Here is a 20,152-nt window from a genome sequence, read left to right as displayed (position 1 = left end):
TATTGCAAACTTGATTTTGTTCGTTGAATTCATGTCCATGGTACGATAAAAGGTACACATGCAGACACACAGAAAAATCCCCCCCCCCTTTTTTTTTTTTTTTTTTTTAGTCCTGTAAATTGCTGCTGTTCCCAGTAATGGAGGGATCTTTCTTTGTCTTATCAGATTGTGACACTCTGTGAACTTAAATATTGATTTGGGGGTAAGAAAGGGAGGGGTGTTTTGGGGGGCTCATTTCAGAACAAATGGAAAATGATGCATGTTTGTACTTTTTATTTGTTTAATGTTCATTTTTTAAAATGCAGTACACTTTATTACCAGATAATGACTTGAATGTTATCATTCCTCTTTAGTCCACTGACATCCATTTTTCACTTTCAGCATTCCACACTTGTCACTTTTTTGCTGCTACCAAGCTTGACTGAAAAATCTTGTACTTTTTGCTTTTATAAACAGTGCTCTTAATGACAGAAATTACTACTTAAGTGCTGTGTGTGAGAGATGTTACCGGGGCACTGATTGAAATCAATGGGACAGATCTTCCCATTGGGCAAATTGAGGTCCAGGGAGCTATAACATTTTACACCTGCTGGAGATCTGCCCCAATGAGGTTCCTTTGATTAACTCCTTTGGGTACTGCATCAGGCCCATAATGAGCAACACTGCAGCAAGTTTGTTATCAAAGGGAAGCTCAGTTTAAGGTAAGACCTGAAAGAATTCTATGAAGAGTGTTTTGAAGCGTTGACTTTCCACAGCTACAGGGTGCGTGTCTTCTCAAAAAGGAGATTGGATAAATCTACTGGTAATTCATAAAATGATACTTCATCTCCCCGATTATATGGGCGGGAAAGCCATTCAGTCAGAATGTTTTAGAAATAGTTCGTGATTTAGTGAAATGAACTGGGTTTGTTTTCAGCTTTCTTTACAGTTCTCCATGTACATAACCATTATATTTTAAAATATGTCCAAAATATGTAGGTGTTACTTCTTTTAATCTATATAGTATCTAAGACCAAATAAAATTTGTTTGGAATATTTGTACTTTTATATTTTGGTTATCTTGTTACATTAGTTTTATCTAGGGAGCAGTTTACGCTTGAAAATTGTTCTAGTTACTCTTCACTTATTTGTGACTGTTTGGTTTTCTCTCATCTGTTTATTAGGCAAGTAGCACAGGATCATTTATAAGTAGGGATGGACCAAGGAGTTGCTATTTGGATCTAGATTCAAATTATGTTTAAAACAGGGATTGGATTAGGATTCAAGTTTGATGGCCTTGAGATCACATGAATGGTACTCATGAGATTTCAGACCAAAAACTCTGATACAGCATTGAAATCAATAAGATTTAAGAACATGCTTAAAGTTAAGCCGTTCTTAAGTACTTTGCCAAACTGGAACTATAATGAAAAGAGTTCTCACGAAATGTATTCGATGTCTAAACCAGAACTAGAAAAAAAGACCTTTTTGCTGTAGGGTCTGACCTGGAACCAAAACTATAAGGGTAGATTCAGATCTGGGCATTTGGATCAGAATAACTGACAAAAAAAATTCATCGGTTTGAAATTTGAAGTCCTGGTTTTGACCCACCTTCATCTGAAGACAGAAGATTTTAAATGGAGGAAAAAATCAGTCTTCTTTAAAATATTGTTTTTTGTTACTAGACCATAGTATCAAATGTAGGTGGGCATGGGATATAATGGTGTCAGCTTTGTAGACTGTTACTGTAACATTTTTAACCATCTGCACAGTCAGGGGCTGTTTGACTATTCCAGGATGGTAGAATTAGGAGTTGTAAAAGTCTTACTTACATTAAAATAATAACAAGCATTATGAAGTGGAGAGTCATAAATTTTCATATTGTTGGGAACTGAAAATATTCACCTCATCGCCTCAGTCAGTAGTTCATAGTGCCACAATCAAGTGCTCTGTAGCAAATTTGTCCATGACATTAAGCACTGCATCACAAATACAGATTTAGTCATCAAGTTTCAGTTTCTTACATTCTTTTCTCTTCACTTTTTTATCTCATTCCTAACAGGAAATGCCCTATTTTACTTCTTGCCAAAGTCTTAAACAATGTTTCCAGTTCGGTAAAATTCCCAATAAAATAGAAAAATACTGGTTTAGGCTTCCAAGTAAGGCTGTGGAATCTCTCATCAGAGGGTTTTTAAGAACAGGTTAGACAAACATCTGTCAGGGATGGTCTTGATATACTTGGTCCTGCCTCAGCATGGGAGACTGGACTAGATGCCCTCTCGAGGTTGCTTCCAGCCCTACATTTCTGTGATTTTATGAAAAACAGATAAAAGAACAGATTCTCATTTTATCACAAGTTTGCAAAGTGAACTGTATTTAGGCTTGGAAGGATTAGATTTTTATTGGTAATTGTTAGTAAATGTCGATTTCACCGTATGCAGTGTTGTTGTAGTCGTGTTGCTCCCGGGATATTCGAAAGACAAGGTTGGGGAAGGAATATCTTTTATTGGACCAGCTTCTGCTGGTGAGAGAGACCAACTTTCCAGCTTACACCGAGCTCTTCTTCAGGTCTGGGAAATGTACTTAGAGTGTCACAGCTAAATACAGGGTGGAACAAATTTTTTAGCATAAATAGTTAACATACATTTCAAGGAACCATTCAAGGTGAAATGGCCCATTAACACTCCTCTAGTAATAGGGAGGAAAGGAAGGGGAGGGCTGTTAGTGAGTTATAGATTGGATTTATGGCTTATTACAACAGTGTCTCTATTCAGTCCATGATTTTTAGTATCTAGCAAAGTTATGAATTTAAGCTCCCAGGCTGGTCTTTTGAAAAAGTGTTGTGCAGTTTTCCTTTGAGGAGGAGGAGGACTGATTGGTCAGATATCGAGGGATTGCTTTGTGGAGAAAATGTTGCCGCACAGGAGGTAGGGTGTTTTTGTCTTTTATCATTTTCCTGCGTGAGTTCATTCGAGAGCATCGTGATTGTCTGGTTTCACCCACATAGTTGTTGTTGAGGCGTTTAATGCACTGCATGAGGTACACCACGTGTTGTGATAGGCATGTCTTTGGACCCATGGATCTTGAAAGGTGTGTTGCGGGGAATGTTAATCATTGTGGCAGTGGAGATACGTCTGCAGGTTTTGCATCTGTTGTTCTGGCTGGGTCTGGTGCTGCGTTGAGTTGGTGTGTCTTGGTCTGTGGGGAGTTTGCTTCTGATGATGTGTTTGGAGAGGTTGGGGATTGTATGAAGGCCAGAAGATGGAGTCTGAAGATACCCTCTATGGATTCCTGTGTGCTAAGCAACAACTAGGGGTGTGCTGTCAGAGGAGGGTTTATTTCTGTATTGAAGTAGGTTCTCTTGGTGTATTGGGGTGGCCCATTCCATGATGCGATCTACTTCTCTGGTGGAGTGTTCCTGTTTGGTGAAGGAGGTGTTAAGGTGTATATCCCGGACTTTCTCCTCAGAGCACATTCTGTGATATCTGAGTGCCTGGCTGTAGAAAACAGATTTTTTGGTATTTTTGGGGTGGTTACTGGATCTGTGAGGGCAGATATAGTGATGCATGGGTTTCTTGTATACAGCTGTATGGAGGGTTTCATCGTTGAAGCTGATTGTGGTGTCCAAGAAGTTGATGCTAGTGTAGGAGCGTTCCAGAGAGAGTTTAATGGACGGGTGGTGGTTGTTGAAGGTGTGGTGAGGAGTGGAGTTTGGAATACTAAAGTTGTAGTAATAGTCACAGGGAAGAAGTCATATGATGGGTGGGGCAACTCATCCCAGTATTGGTGCTAGGGTCATCAGAGAGACTGAAGGGAGGTAGCTTGTACTTCCCCTACTTAGGGGGGCTTCTGGATCTGCTTCAGCTCCTGGTACAAGTTTGGCCAGCACTCTGAGGTGCTTTAAGCCATACCTCCACTGCCATATACTCCGTGAGCTGTGTGGCAGTGGAGAATCGCTAGGGAACAGGGACTGCACCAGGCACACCTACTCCCACCCCAGGTCCCTGCAGAACACCCCCAATGCATCACCTGTGCCAGGTGCTCCTGCAAAGCTGGGTCTACACCTGTCAGGAAGGGCTTTCCACCAGTGGTATTCACCACAGGGACTCATGCTTAGCAATGCTTCATTTGCACCAGTTTTGCTAGCTAAAGGAACAATAATGATTGAATTTGGTCCAAGCCACTTTCTAAAGTTAAGAGCAAGTCACCAGCCATGGCAATGATTTGTTCACACTTTAGCTAGTACTAACCATAAAAAAGATGAATAACTTTGTTGCTTCCTCTTACACAAACAAATAGGGTTGCATGAAAAATCCCCTTTTCTGTAGGAAGCCATGGTTCAAGTATATTCTTCTTCAAGCTATACATCTTCCAGGAGTCTCAACACAGAGTCAGCGTTCTCAGCAAGATTTTCAACCTGAGTTGTCATGCATGGGAATTCATTTAAGAGCAATGGCAGCTCATGTGATGCTTCCCAGAGGTACCCAGAGCTGTATCGCTCCTCTCTACCACTTGCCTGTAGCATGAGGAAGCCTTGTCTGTACCTGCGAGGGGTCAGTTACCCAACTCCACCAGCCACTGGCAACACAAGCCCTCCCCTCTTAACCTATGCAGACTCTGGTGTCTCTCTGCAGGTTAGTGATAGGCACACCCAAGCATCCCGCTGGAGTATCCCACCCCTTTTCCACTGGACACTCACAGAATTCACAGATCCACTGTTCCCAAAGGAATAGTACACCCCAGCGTACCAGTTTTGTCTTTGGATCACCGTTCTCCTTAAAACATAGCACTTAGATATGTTTATAATGAAAACAAGTGTATTTATTTAACAAAGCATAGAGATTCTTTACAAGATTGCACTTGTACGTACACACACACACAGATAGATAAATATAAAAAGTGTGTGTGTGTGTATGTATGTATATGTATGTATGTGTGTGTATACATATATACACACACACACATATACACACATGTATATAAAAATCCCAAATGAAGGAGAAACTTTCCAGCATTCATGGTAAGAAACTTTGCTGAACACATGTGGGAGCAGATGTTCAGCAGAACAGTGGCACAGAACTCTTACATCCCTCCATCCAGTATAGTTATTCCCACAGCTTAAACAGTTAAAAAGCTCTGGTACCATTTAGGCTTTTTTAAATCTCTGGGTATGCATACCTGCTGAGAGGTGGTCCAAACAGGTGCTGGGATATACTACAGTCTTTCTAAAGATTGCATCTGATGACATTTGTTGTGAAATTTATAATTGCAGCCTCAAAGCCTAGAGGAAGAGGGTGTTTTCTCCAAAATTCTACTTCAACTAAGAACGTTCAAAATGTTGGAGTGACAATTTTGGAATTGTGGTTTTGTTACCCAAAGCATGCCATGGAAAATTGACTTGTGCATGTTCTCTGATTGTAAAATTAAAGTTGCATAATCCAACTGAACCATCCTTAACAAAATAGCATGAAGCCTGGCCATTCTATTGTACTAATTCTCCAGTATAATGCCATAAAAATTAGCAGTGATTCAGTTGAACACTCACCATTAAATGTAACGTTGATTATAAACCTGATACCAACTCTCTGTATATTTCAGTTTGTCTAGTAAATGCTCGGCTGATTTACAGTCACTAATTTTATGACATGCTTAAGCATGGACATATTTGTAAAACTCCAGACTTTACTTAACCACTCAGGTACAAATTTTGCCTTCAGGTAATCAAATGCAACCCACAAAGACTTATGTGGGATTTATATACAGTTACATGAAGGCAAAATTTAGCCTTAAATCATAGCAGTTAACTAACACAAGACAACTTGAATTCTGTCATCAATCTCCAATGGTTTTTATAAGCACTCCATGCCCCATTCTTAAAAAAAATTAACAACACTCACACACAAATACAGCAATGCTTTTGGTGCCTTAAATAGACTAGCTTGTGCATGTTACATTTTCCTGAAAAAGCACTATTTAGACATGCTACAAGGTGGCGGTTTTGTTTATTTGTTTTGGGGGGGTTTTTAGGAAGGGGAGACAATATGTCCATGTTAACTGTTATATTTCAAACACAATTCATACAATGGGCATGATTGTTATTTACCCTATGGCCCCTTACCCTGACATTGTAGTATGAAAGTGTGGTAGTTTGGATGACACCCAACCCCAGTGAGTTCATTACTCTATTTATTACTAATTACTATCATTTTCTTCCTCTGAGTTCACTGTTCTTCACTAGTGAACATGTTGCCCTTTACATCTTTCATATTCTAATTCCAGTGCTCTTTCTCTTTAGTTAGGTAGCTCAAGGCACTTTAGTGATATGGGTACTATGAAATAATGAATACAGACACTGAATAGTAATAGAATATTGTTAATATCAAAGAGCATAGCATAGTTTGCATATAAAATATGTGTTTGGAGGAATGTGTGTTTAATAAAACCTGGTTTTTACATAAATAAAACCTCACACACACAGTGCTTACTGTGTGTTCAAAAAGATACATGCAAAGTTTAGCTAGTATTGGGTATTTTATCAGCCATGTACATGGTAGGAATGTAGGTGTAGCCATTAAACATTTTGATAGAGTAAGTTGACATGTTTTTTTCAAACCTTTTTCTAGACCGTACTGATTTCCATTATCAAAACATTAAGGCCATATAAAGTACATGATTCCACCGGGTCATTATGTGTTAGGTGGAACTGCAAGTGGTAGAAAATACTGGCTATGAGAAGTAATAACAAAAAAAAAAAAAGGTTACCCTTTCTGAGGGATCAGGCTGCAGGCTGGGATAGCATTTCATGAGGTGAGTAAATAAAATGTTAACTGCCTTTGCGGCTGATAACCATCTTAAGGAGCTCCTGAGTTTCTTCTGTCTGTTGACGGATTTGCTCAAGATGCTCTATCAATTGACTCTGGCTGAATGCAGATGAAAATTCTGGATCTGAGAACAGAGGAAAACCAGGGTATGATTGTGCAGCCCACATAACTGAAGTGGTCTATCCACACACACATACTTCCCTTAAAATTTCTTTAGAAATTAGATTTTTTTGTTTTGTTTGCACACTGGATAGAAAGGTACGCAGTTGAGTTATTATTCATGATACAAATGCACTATAGTTTCCCGTAAAATCCATCCTATGTAAACAATATCTCCTTACCACACAAGGAAGAATGATGACTCTATCTTTAGCCATCTGAGCACTGGGCCTTCTGCATCAGTGGAAAGTAGCACACAAACCTTCCCACAAAGGTGAGGAGCTGAGTCCAGTGTTGAATACAGCCTCCCACATAACAGCAAAGAAGGAAACAACTAGGCTGCTGAACTGGCTGACAGTTCCTATTGTTTTGTTTTTTACTATTTTGGAAGCAATTCTTTCAACTTCTTTCTACTTCCCCATCCCCTCAAAATACTATAAAAATGTTAAGGGGCTCAGTCAAAACTAGTAGCCCTAATTTATGAGATCTACTAGTTTTAGTTTGGTTTGGTAGGCATTCCTGATCAGACATTTGAAAACAGAACAGTGGTATCTTTCAGCAGTCTACATGCCAAGTAGTTTGAATTTTCTGCATATAGCAATCCTCGTTTCGCATAATTGGGTAGATGTGGAGAAAGGCTTGTTGCTAAGCCAAGTAATATTTTAGGCCCATCAGCCTGGAAAAATGTCCATAAATAAAAAAGCAAAATGGTGGTAAAGACAGACCATTATTCATTCTCTCAGCTCTTGTGCTAAGGCTAATAATTTACTGCGAATGAGTGAAAATGTAATGAACAAGCACTAACCAGGAGGTTATTGGGTGTGTTCTTTGTCCATTTTGACATTTTTCTAAGACAAAGAGCAAGTCCTGTTCCATCTGGGCAAATATCCATACACAGAGTTTCTATTTCCCATTGACTGGCTATACTGTCCCAATAAAGCCTATTCCATTTTCAAAAAGTAAAATGGCACCAGTTTGCCTTTATTTTAGAGAAATCATTTTGGTAAGTGTGTCTTAAAAGAGCCAAGGTAATTGCTACCCATGAGGCTACTCTCTCTCTCTCTGATTCAGTGAATAGAGCTAATCCCCAGTAGGCAGTAGCACTGTCAGTTACACTTACTGTAAGCAATGCTTTTTTACCAGGCAGTGACTGTATTACTTTGATATGAGTGGACTGGGCAGAATTCAATTTTTATTTCTTGGCTATTTTGACAGGTAATATCAATTTTTTTAAATGATTGATTTATAGTTTGTTGTGCAAAATTCTGGGGTTTAGACATTTTATTTTTATTGATTTCAATGCTTACGGTTGCAGGAAATGATGGGGGAGGGTCAGATAGTTATTATTTAATGACAGTCACCGTTGAGATTCAAAACGTTAAAACTTTATAATAGTTAAAACACAAATTGTCAATATCACATGTCAAAATATACAAAGTAAATTTCCTTAAATCAAACTCCAATAATTTCTCAAACAGCATTTATCTTTCTTTGCTTATCTGTAAATTATGATTATTATCTCTGCTAATAATTTTTTCATTGGTTTGTGTGTGCACAGCAAAATCAACATTTACTGATAAAAATCTAATCCAAGCCTGGATATGAGCAGTTAGGATTGAGCTGTGCCTTGCAGTCTAGGTACTGGTAATGAGCACTGTTGAATCAAGGGACATACCTTCCAGTAGTTTGCCCAGTGTAGAAATTCCTAGCTGCTGAAAGCGAATCTCTTGGTGGTTGAGAAAATTCATGAGGTAGTGTTGGACTTCCTCCATGTGGCATTTCAGCAGAGACCTCACTTTATCTACATCAATGGGGGTAAGGTGAGAGAGGCAGAAACAACTTAAAGTGAACACTTATTTGTTATAGGTTTCATAAGGCAACATTTTTAATCAAATGAGGAATTTGATACTATTTCAAAATGTGTGTTGACTCAGCTATCTCCTCTCCCCTTCCCAACTACACATTGTGTTCCAATTTAAATGGATAATAAAATAAATGTTATAAACCCATTAGTGTCAATAATATTGCAGTTAAAATTGTATGCAAGGTTTCTACTGACCCGGCTACTGCCCTAGGAGCCTGATATACGGTACTTGCAGAGTGTACTTCTCAAACTATTGATCAGCCTTTCACACTCTCACCTAGTCTGTAAATATTTCAAAAGCTCCGTGCATGGTTAGTGCTTGCAGGCAGCATTTGTTTCTCTGGATAAGATTCTTCTTTAGTGTAAGATGTTTGATGTGGGGATTGAAGTAGGTTTGAATTTTTTCCCTTGCTAGAAACTTTCATTCCAGACTCTAATATCTGTCAGGTCAGAGTGGGAGAGAATTTGGAATTTAACTACCCCTTTCATTGGAAAGAGGTGTCGAATAAGATTGAATATTTTTGCTCCATTTCTGTTGTTTATATAATATATATAAATCCTATTTTGGAAGTTGAAAAGATCTAAATTTTATGGAGCAAGTACATTGGACACACAGGTATCTATTCTCTGCAGATAATGCAATGCTCTTTTCATTATCCGTCACCGTAATTCAGAGATCACTGGCTAAATTCTCAGAGGTCTGCTTTCTTGAGTGTTCCGGTTAAGTTTTATTCCAGAACTAAGGTAATTTTGTTGGCTCAAGAAGGCTCTGTTGGTCAGTGGACGGAGTTAAGTTAAACTTCTTGAGTCAAATCCTTTCTGACGCAACTACTTTGTAATAAAGTATCCAGTCTCTGCTGCCTATTCTCAGCCATATTATATGGATTAAAGTACTTGGTAGGTGGGCACGGAGAAAGAAGACTGATGATATTTCCTGTCTGGAATATGTTCAAAATTATTTCCTTCCCCCCCGTCCAAAGGTGAGAAATGCCATACACCATCCCATCCTCTTGCCCATCTTGCTTCAGAATAATCACTGCAGAATGTGCAAGACCAACTAGCAGCTGGTTGTAGTGGTTAGAGCAGGAGACTAAGCACCAGAGCCTCTGCTAGTGTAAATTGGTCTGGTTCCATGGAATCAGTACCTGGAATTCTATTACTGCCTCTGCCATGAATTTACTATTTGACCACAGCTAAATCAATCTCTCAGAGCCCAAGTTTCTCCTTCTATAAAATGGGGGCAGTAATGCTTACCTAGCTCACCAAGGTATTTTGAGGCTCAACAGTATCTGTGAAGCGTTTTGACATCAAATGAAGTGTGCTATGAAAATGTTAATGATTATTTAGTGACTGAAGGCCAAACCCTTTTGAAAAGACAGTCGACATTTCACTTTACACAATATAAATGTGTCAGAAATGTAATTAAACTCTATGCATAACATTTACCGTGACATATCATGTGTCGGACAACGGAGGCAGCTTGAAATGATGGCTCTGTATGTTCCCGTTGCCCAGCCAATCTCACTAGGCGCTTTATCAGGGGTCCATTCATCCATTCTAGCAAGTGTAATGTGGCACCTTCTGGGAGACAGGAAGCAACAAAAAGGCTACATAAAGACATGCAAGTAAGCTGTAAAAAAAAAAAACCAACAACAACAAAAAACCCCAGGGCTTTAGAAATGCATCATCCAGAAGGCCAAAAGCCAGACTGTCTAAACAGGACAGCCCAACGCCCTTTGCACAGCTGGAGGACCAGAATGAATGTATGCAGTACTTTTGAAAAGCATCTTCTGGGACCTAGTACCCACATCCTCAGGCTGTGAATTCAGTGAAAATTTGGCCTATAGAAAGGCTGATAATTTTCATAATGTGATTCATCTGTTCAGCACACATACTGTTTTATGTGAAACAAAGCCATTTGGCATGGTTGTCTCAACCTGCCCAGTCACCACTGGATAAGTGTCCACCTCACAAAACTAACCGCCACCAATCACCAGCCTTGCTGGTAGTCACAGCTGGGAGGCAAAAACACTGAATGGTCATGAGACTGAAATACCCTCCCAACCCAAAGGTGCTCATTCCGGGTCATGGTTGTGGCCTTTGGAGGGCAGTGTGGGAAAGCATGTACTGCTCCTCTCGCACCCACCGCTGCCCTCCTGAGGGTAAAGGGAGGGTTTTCATCTCCAGGACTGTCCGTCTGGAACCTCTAACCAATACAAAATCCACATGCAAAAATTAAAAAAGCAAAAGCAAAGTCGCTTTGCTTTTTAGCTGTTTCTGCTTTCTAAATTGGTCTTTGGTGCTATAAAATTAATTATCTGAAATAAATGGAAATATACATCAGGGTCACAACCAGTGGAATCAGTGTCATTACAATTAAACAGATAAGCCAGCTACACGAGCAATATTAGACAAAATGAATTTTGATCAGAGCAGTTTTTAAAAGCTGAAACAGTTCAAAAGAGAAGAATTCAAACAGTAGGGCCTATTTCTCCCACAAGTGGGATCAGTATACACTCACTGAAGTTAATAGCAAAACTATCCCATTGACTTTATTGGGAGCAAAAATGGCTCCCTCTGTGTGTGTGCACTCGCACATCTCTGTTTAGCAACGAGAGATGTGTGCACCCTGTGAGATCACGCTGCTTGCTATGGGATTGCTCCCTTACCATGCTTTGCCAGCTCAGCAAGAGAACATGTCACGTAATTAAGAGATTCTTCTTGAATTTCGGTAGACAGGATAGCCTGGAGGAGTCCTTCCACACATGGACTTTCAATGATTCTCTATGAGGAGAAAGAGATGATATTTAGCTCTTTTATAGTGCTTTGTAACTTCCAAGGACTTCACAAACATGAACTAATTCACAGAATGCTGAGGACAAAATGGGTCAATACTAACAATTGCTACCTGCTTACCCATAATAGACAAGATGCATTGTGCTGGTGGGAGAGAGGTCAAGCTTGACGCTCCTCTTGGATCTTCTGGGACCATGCTGATTTCAACAGAGCTGTCACACAACCTCTGTCTATGGGATGGTCACAGGACCTCAGATCACTTATAAAGCCAAAAAAACTTCATGTTGTGAGTCATTGTGTCAGGATGTGTTTTATTGCAAGGTCATTATGTGCTGATGTTTTGAGTGGACCAAAAAGTCACCACTGGATAAGTGTCCACCTCAATTCAATATATTGAATCACCATATGCCATGCAACACAGAAGCTTATTATTTTTCTTGTAATTACCTCCACATTTTTGACAACTTTCTGGCATTCAAATGCTCAGATCTATACAAGATATTTTAGGTGTGGTCTTACCAGAGCCAAGCAGCAAGGGAATGTTACTTCTCTGGAGTGTGACATGATGGTTCTCCATATGCAGCCAAACCTTGCAATGTCATATCGCATTGTGAATTGCTTAAACATATTTTTATGCATCTATTTCCTTTAAGGTGCAGTGTGGGAAAAATAGCTTTTAAAAAAATTAACACATTTATCTAGCGAGCCATAACTACCTCCAGGGTGTCATGGCCCTTGGGGCTTAGGAGGATTTAGGACACCCTGTTGCAGAGAACTGTGTGTATCCAAGGGAAAACAATTAGTAAATGTGCCATAGGATGCTAATGCTATTGTGATGTTTTAGGCCATTAGGACTAGACTTCAGTGCATACACAGTAACACTAGCATCCTATGAAACTTTTTAAGTTCTTCCTTGGATACAAGTTCTTCTAAACCCAAGAACCATGAAACCCACTCTCTGCCATAATTTTCTCACTGGAAGAAAAACCCATTGGCATGGCTAGGCCACAAGGACAGGTTCAGACCTCTGGAAGAGGTTTGAGGAACCATCATTCCAACCTTCAGATCCTGGTCAGATCTGGTGGATCCTACAGAGTTGAGCTCCTGATGTGCAAATGGGCAGGAGTTCCTTCTTTCAGCAGTGTGAAGGTAACAAGAGAATAGTTGGATTCCTCGCTGTACCTAAAACAATGATAGCAGGGAGAGTTGTGATGGCTTGGTATCTGTCTGTTATAACGTGTGACCTCCAATTGACAGCATAACCATCATTGTGAAATATGTGACCTGCATTTTGAGCATGTCAGTGTAGTTTTCCCAGTTTGGACTTTGGTAAGTGCCTAACTGGAGCTTTACAGCATATGAGTTAGTCACACAATAGAGAACACAGAAATCTTAACTAAGGGCAGGATCTGCTTCAGCTTCCCTCTCTCCCATCATGGACCACTGCCAGACAACAGAAGGACTGCAGGAGAGGCCTACCCAGCTGACACACTGGCTGGCCTAGGACTCACAAATAGCTGCGAGCACAGACTCAGGGGAGAGCAGGTATGGGCTTTTTGTTATTTTTCAGTAAGATCTGTAACTCCTGTGTGCTTCAAGGATAAAAAGTAACTGTGATTTTAGGAACTCCCCTGCAAAGCCTGTGTTCCTTACTCTGCCCTGTAGTTCCTGGGAAGTTAAACTATAAACTGTGGTGCACTTGGCAAGGTAGAACTATAGGGGACATGAGTAAGTGACTGGGGAAGTCTCACCACTGGTTTCAGCACCTAGAGCGGTTGGACTGTGCAGTCCCGCCTCCCAAGGAAAGGTGACAGCGAGTCTACGTTGTGGAGTGTACCTTAGCAACCTAGACCTAGCAACAGTGTCTGGACTGTGCCCAAACCCTGCTGGCTTGGTAGCTGATGGGATCCAAAGGTTGGTTCCATTCCAGACTGGTGACCATGGACTAAAAAGGGATTCAGCCAGGTCTGTAACAAGAGTTATCACCTAATCAGGAACTCATAAAAAGGGCAGGCACCCTTTCAGGCAGAAGGACAACTCTTCTGCAGAGTGCAGGAAAAGGCTTTCCAGGGGGAGCTTTCTACAGCTCAGTCAGGAAAAAGGGTTATTCCTAGGCAAAGCAAATGTATATTTAGTCTTTGAACAATAGTTTTTGTATAAATTGTTTCCTGGTTGCCCATAGGGTGAGGGGGACCAGGTTAATCAAAACTGCTGCTTTTCAAGTTCAGCCACAGTACATAAAGGGGGCTTTTTTTTGTTTGTTTTTGTGACAAAGACCTTTAACTGGTTTGGGGGCAATTCCTCAGGGTGGACAATGGGGCCTTGACACACTACTGTTAAGGTCAATGGGGTTACACGTGCATTGGGGCAGAAGACTAACACTTCAGTCTACATGGCAGACATTTGTTTAAGGTGAACTGCAAAGCTTTTATAAAATTAAATGAGCCCTCTATTCATCAGATAACAAATGCTTTGACTCAAAATTATATAAACACATCTCTTTCTAATGTGCAACCTTTGAAAATGAGGATCTTCCTTTACTCTTCCTCCAGGGCTTCAGTTCAGGGGCATATATTTGTCTTATATATTTGGCATATATGGGTGATAGCACAACTACCAAGAACAGCTGTGGTTTTGATGATTTGTAACTTCAGTGCTTGTTGCACACACTATGATCTACTGGACTCTAGTCTGGCAGAGTTCATCATACGGAAACTGATTTTCATAATGTGCGGTTGGGGGAAATTCCCTTTCCGGCCCTAACTTGTGATCAGTTTTCTGCCTTGAACCATGAGGCTTGTGAAACCTTATAATTTTTGCCAGATACTGTATCTGAAGAGGCTGTTATTAGACATTCAGATTTCTAATCTGTTTTAATCTTGCTAAGATATTTGTCCCAATGTTCAGCAACAGTGAGTTCCATAGGTTTGTATCAAAGTCTTTCTTTCACATGTATCTTCCAATTTAAAAGAGTGCTCTCTCATGATATGGAAGACAGGAAAGAGGAATGCAAGACTAGTTTTCTCTATGTATAATAAAATACATTTTTATTTTATTTTATACTGCAGAGTTTGTCTCATAAGATGTATCCCATGCTCTACTCTATAAAGTTAAATGAAGAATGAAAGCAGCAGAAAGGAGAAGTTAAGATGAAGGAAAGGAAGGTTTCCAGGTTTGAAGTGAGGTGAGGCAGGAAAATGTGCCCAAAGTTGAGAGCTGCAGAGAAGAAGGCTCTTGCACCAGAACTAATCAGATTATGTGCACAGACAGAAAGAAAGCTAGTGCAGCACAACTGGAGGAAGGAGGACGGGCAGAAAGAGTAAAGCAGGGACAGAGAGCTCTTTCAAAAATGAGAAAAAAATTGAACTGGATCAAATGGGAAGCCAGTGGAGTTGTTTGAGGATGTGTCTAATGTGATTGTATTTCCTTGTAAAAGTAGGAAGGTGGCCAGAGAGAACTGAGTCTCAATAGTAAAGGGGTGAGAAAATGAATGCATGGATGAGGATTTCATCAGAGCTGGAGATGCATCAGCCAATGCAGATGGTTATAGGCAACTTGGCAGTTATAAGTAACACATTACTTTATATACCTCTTCTTTTCATTTGAATAATCAGTGCTAGCCTCTTTTTAATCTCAGGCTTTTAAATCTCTCCTCAAATGGATGCCAACACCCCAAACCTGTGCTTCTAATCTTCAGTGGCTCGTCTCTTTAGCTATCAAGAAACAGCCTGGCTTACGAGTATGAAGCCGTGGAATTTGAAGGGGCATGTGGGATTTGCTATATGTTAATTTTTACGGTGTAATTAGAAGACTGATTGGAATGTGGTGCTATAGGCTCTTCCAATCAGAAGAGTACAAATTACACTTACCTACTTGAAAGTAATAGATACAGAGTAACTCCAAAATTATATGTATTGAAGCATCCTTCATCTCATGGGAAGGGATGAGTGGTGTTAGAAGAGTGGTGCAAAAGCTTTGCAAAGCACTGAAGGTCCCAGGAAGAGAGCATGACATCCTGTGCTAGCTTTGTTTCTGAATTTCCTCAATCATTGGCCTAGGAGAACTACAAAGTCTGGCTTTGTGTAGGCTTTTCGGCCAGGAAGGAGGATTTAGGAAAGTTTCTGGAAGGAAAAAAGCAGGAGTTTGGGAAGGGGTTGAGGGGTGCAAGGCGCCATAGGTGCTAGAACTAGTGGTGCTGTGGGGGCGGCAGCACCCGCTGGCTTGAAGTGGATGGCATTATATACAGGGTTTACAGTTTGGTTCAATAGCTCTCAGTACCCCCGCTATACAAATTGTTCCAGCACCCCTGCAAGGCTCTGTTTTCTTTTGTATAGGGTTTGTGTACTTTTTTGGCCTGGCAGCAAGGCAGTGGATGAATGGAATGCTGGGATTATATTATCCAAACGTGGGGAAATCAGATAAATGTTGGACCCCACAAATATTTAGCCACAGACATCCATTGTAAAAAGGAAGGATTGTCTTGTGGTTAATCCACTGGACTAGGATTTGGAAGATGAGGATTCAATTCTCACTCAGCCTCAGACCTTCTGGGTGACTTTGGCAAGTCACTCAATCTCTCTGTGTCTGAAACCTCCCTGCTATACATATCCCTAGACCGGTGATACTCAGACTGAGGCTCGTGAGCCGCAAGTGGCTCTTTAATGTGTCTCCTGAGACTCTTTGCAGTACATGATCTTGAAACACTGTGTGATTTAATTATTAAGCAATCAAGCTGCTTTTACTATGTTATTAACCAATTCAAGTTGACAAAACAGTACTTGGTCAGTTATTTTGCTGTGAGAATAATGTGTTTACATATATATTATTCTTACAGCAAAATGACTGACCAGTGTGTGTGTGTGTGTGTATATATATCTTTTGGGTAATGTTGATCACTAATTTGGCTCCTAAATCACTGAGGTCTGAGTATCACTGCCGTAGATGAAAAATGTAGCTATTAAAACCGGGAGACACTATCACTGGCCTGTATGACAAGTTAAATGTTTCTTTTATTCCACAACATTTAATACTGTATAACAAAGGAAACAGAGATAAAAGACACAACTTTTAATGTAGAGCATCAGATCCTACCCACTTGTACACTCCCGGGAATGTTGCCACTAACTTCAGTGGGAACAGGAGCAGGCCCAGAGTGTAAGACCTTTTTTGCCTATGATTTTAAAAGCCATTCTTTGGTGTGAGTAACTCTTATCTGATAATGCTAGAAGTGCAGCCTACCAGTGTGTAATTCTGCAAAGAAAAACTGCTACTCACCTGTACGTTTTTGCAAAAGCTCAGATTTTTGATGATACAGGCAGTGTGACCAACGATCCCTGGGACTGTTTGGTGAGTTAACAATAGCATCCCCAGGTTCTGCAGCACCTCTCCATGCATTAAAGCATCCTGCAAAGAGCAACAAGCTATTCAATCACTGCTGATAATAACAGTGCTAAAGCATGTGATGTGACTCCATTTTATGTCATGGGTAGGACTACCCCAGCTCAGCTTTCAACTGTTTTAAACTAGCTGTTTGGTAGCTGCAGTTTAGTGCTGTAGTTCTCAAATTGTGGTCCACTGACCATTCCCGTTACACAGAAAACATGCTGGTGGTCTGCGGAGAGTGGATGATCCGATGGTACTGGCTGATACTCCTCATTTCCAGCTGACAAATCCCATCAAATATTTAAAAATATTACTGTGCCAGCCAAGCAATAGCTGTAGTAACCAAAGGGAGGCATGTGATTGTGAATGAGAAGGGCAGTGCTCTGGGTAATGGTGAACGGAAGAGGTAGGTCATTCAGCAATCTTTACATTAGATAGATATGGTCAACTTGATTTGTTTTAAACAGACTAATTTTTTTAATCAGTTTGTGATCAGGCACTTTTTAAAATCACATTCCTGAAATTCCTTTAAGACCACGCTTTTCAAAATGCTATGCTGGTTTCTCTGCTCTCCTATTGATATTTAAAGGCCTTTCAGAAAGCTTACCACTTGCTGAACTTCCAGGCTTCTCTAATGCCAGTGGAATCGGATCCTAGCTCCAAGTTTGGAACTGTGGGCCACCAAGTCTCCCTGGTATTAATATAAACTTATTGTTTTTCAGTAAGATGAACTGGGGGGGACGACCTCTCACACTGACTTAATCACCTTTGGCTCAGACCCATAGTTGCAAGCAATACCTAAGATCATATTGTAGCTAAAAGGTTCGCAAAGAAAACGTTTCTCTGTTCTTTCAGTCTGTTTGCTTTGGGAATTTGACCGTACTTTGTGTAGAGTCAGTAATGTACTTCTTTATTCATACTGTTTAGAAACTGAGGCTTGCTAGTAAGGATGTACTAAATCTTTAACCCTGCATACATACTGAGATGAAAGACATTACTCTGGAGTTTTGGAATGTCAGGCTCATTGAAGCAGCATCAAAGTTAGATGTCTTTAAAAATCAGTTTAAACTGCATTTTTCCTGATTTGTAGGTTGTTACAAAAAGGGTATTTTATTTTCACTTAATATTGGCTGACATCTTCAAATGCATCCATTCCAAACACAGTCACAAGGTGAAATGCTGAAGCAAAACATGAAAGAAGACAAATCCAAAGTACAGCATGATGGTTAAACTTGGGGAACAAAGTATGACTTAACGAGCTCAGATGTCTAAATGTTAGGTTTCAGTTAGGGTGTGGTATGTACAGATATATGCTTCTGAATTTCTCTTGCGATGTTTTTCCCTCCCTTCATAGACACAACTCACCTAATCTTACCTAGCTAGAATGTGCTCAATTAACTGTAAAGACCATTTTGGATACTGTTTAAGTTTGACTCTCTCTCTTTTTTTCTTTTTTTTTTTTTAACTTATGTAACTCCTATTGACTTCAGTGGAGCTACTCCCAACTTGCATCAGCAGGGGAGGCAGCTCGGGCCTTTTAATTGAGCGCAGACCAAAAACAAACTCTTACAGTACATGAGGGCTCCACTGCCAATCTTTCTCATACATGTAGGATATACATTTGATCACTATCCCATCTGTTGGCAGGTGTTAGAACACTAAATTCTGATGGGCCTGCAGGATTTTGCAATTATATGTGTGAGATCCAGATTTCATTCCAAGTTCATTATTGTGATCCCCTGTTCAGTGAGGGAGAGCCACAGAGGCAGCATTCTCAGTAGAAGATGGGTAAACAGATTCAGATGAGTACTGGCCAAACTTCTTCCCCAGACTCAAACAGTTGGAACTGAAAAAAGATCCTAATCCACACTGGTCAGGGAAACCATTCTGGCAGCAACTGTTTTTATCATTTTAATACCTGGCCTTTGTAAAGCACTCTGAGATCCTCTAGTGAAATATGCTAGCGAGGATAAATATTATTCCCATTTTACAGATGGTGAAACTGAGATGCAGAGAAGCAAAGTTACTTTGTGTCCTAGAACAAGTTAGTCAGTGGCAGAACCGTGACTAGAACCCATGTGTTCTGAGCCCTGATCCCTTGCTCTAACAAGCATGGCTTCACTTCGTGCTGAAAAGGCCCTTTATTATAACACCCAACCTCTTTCTTCGGGCTTTGGGATTGGATTGCCCTTGACGGAACTGAACAGAATTCTCTTTGCAGTGGGGAAGCTAGTACAGTGTTATGTTGAATGCTCACCGTGAGTCAATGCAATGGCCAAGCTGGTGAATCACAGAGAGGCTTTCTGTTAACAAATGAAGGCTCCATGAAACATTCCATCTGATTAAATCCACGGTAACTAAAGGGCAGATGAATTTTACCCTATTGTATATTGGCTGGTATTTATAATGACTCAAGCATTACTTCATTTACTTGTAAATGTTAGCTTTGTTCTGTGGTTTGTTTTCCTACTGCTGTTCCCAGGGAACAGTCCCTCTAATTCACTCAGAATTCAGACCAGGCCAGAGAAGGACACCTTGAAAAGAGCTGAAAAATAGGCTAGAAAGGGTGAGGGGGGAGGGAGGGAAACAAGGGACAATGGATAAGAACCTTGTCTAGATACTCAGAGTTGAATCTCACAATGTAGCAACATTTAACAGTCAGTGACAGTGATGTTTGCTCACTAAAATAAATTTCAAAATGCAAACACTTCTCACCAGAGAATATACCCTTGAGATGACATTTCACTTCCAAGTGTCCTATTGCAGACCCACATATTACCCTTCCCCGGCTAGATGGTTTGACTGTTTCATTGTCGATGTAATCATTTTGAACCTCTGGTCATGTTGGATACTCCAGCTGTGCACAGACAGGATGTGCCTTTCAGGTGACTGGGGGTTTGATTGAAATACTTGACACACACACATTTTAGAAGCCATGAAGGGGATAGGTTGTATGCATAGCTTGCAGGGGGGAGGGAGGGAGGGAGAAGGTTGAACTGCAAGAGGTACTTTCTTGGAAAATGAACAGCTTTATTATTGAGGTAATATTCTGACCTGATTCCTCACATTGAGTAACAATTTAGTAACCCCATTGACTTCACTTATTTAAGTTGTAAATTCTTTGGGGCAGGGACTGACTTTTCATTCTGTG

General features: G+C 40.3%; 1 protein-coding gene across 1 annotated transcript in view; it reads right to left on the bottom strand.

Moving 5' to 3' along the window:
- Positions 1-4,841: 4,841 nt before the first annotated feature.
- Positions 4,842-20,152, bottom strand: part of LOC125634140 (uncharacterized) — a 47,728-nt gene continuing 32,417 nt past the window's right edge. The window contains exons 10-14 of the mRNA XM_048844446.2: positions 16,894-17,022; positions 11,493-11,607; positions 10,270-10,404; positions 8,635-8,760; positions 4,842-6,924 (exon numbers count right to left, since the gene is read on the bottom strand). Coding sequence (XP_048700403.2) covers positions 6,803-6,924; positions 8,635-8,760; positions 10,270-10,404; positions 11,493-11,607; positions 16,894-17,022 — 627 coding nt within the window. The 3' untranslated portion in view covers positions 4,842-6,802. The remainder of the gene's footprint in view (positions 6,925-8,634; positions 8,761-10,269; positions 10,405-11,492; positions 11,608-16,893; positions 17,023-20,152) is intronic.

The sequence above is a fragment of the Caretta caretta genome, chromosome 3 (assembly GCF_965140235.1).
Source record: "Caretta caretta isolate rCarCar2 chromosome 3, rCarCar1.hap1, whole genome shotgun sequence".
Classification (NCBI taxonomy): domain Eukaryota; kingdom Metazoa; phylum Chordata; order Testudines; family Cheloniidae; genus Caretta; species Caretta caretta.
Note: the sequence above shows the minus strand (reverse complement) of the source record. Positions and strands in the feature narration are given on the sequence as shown.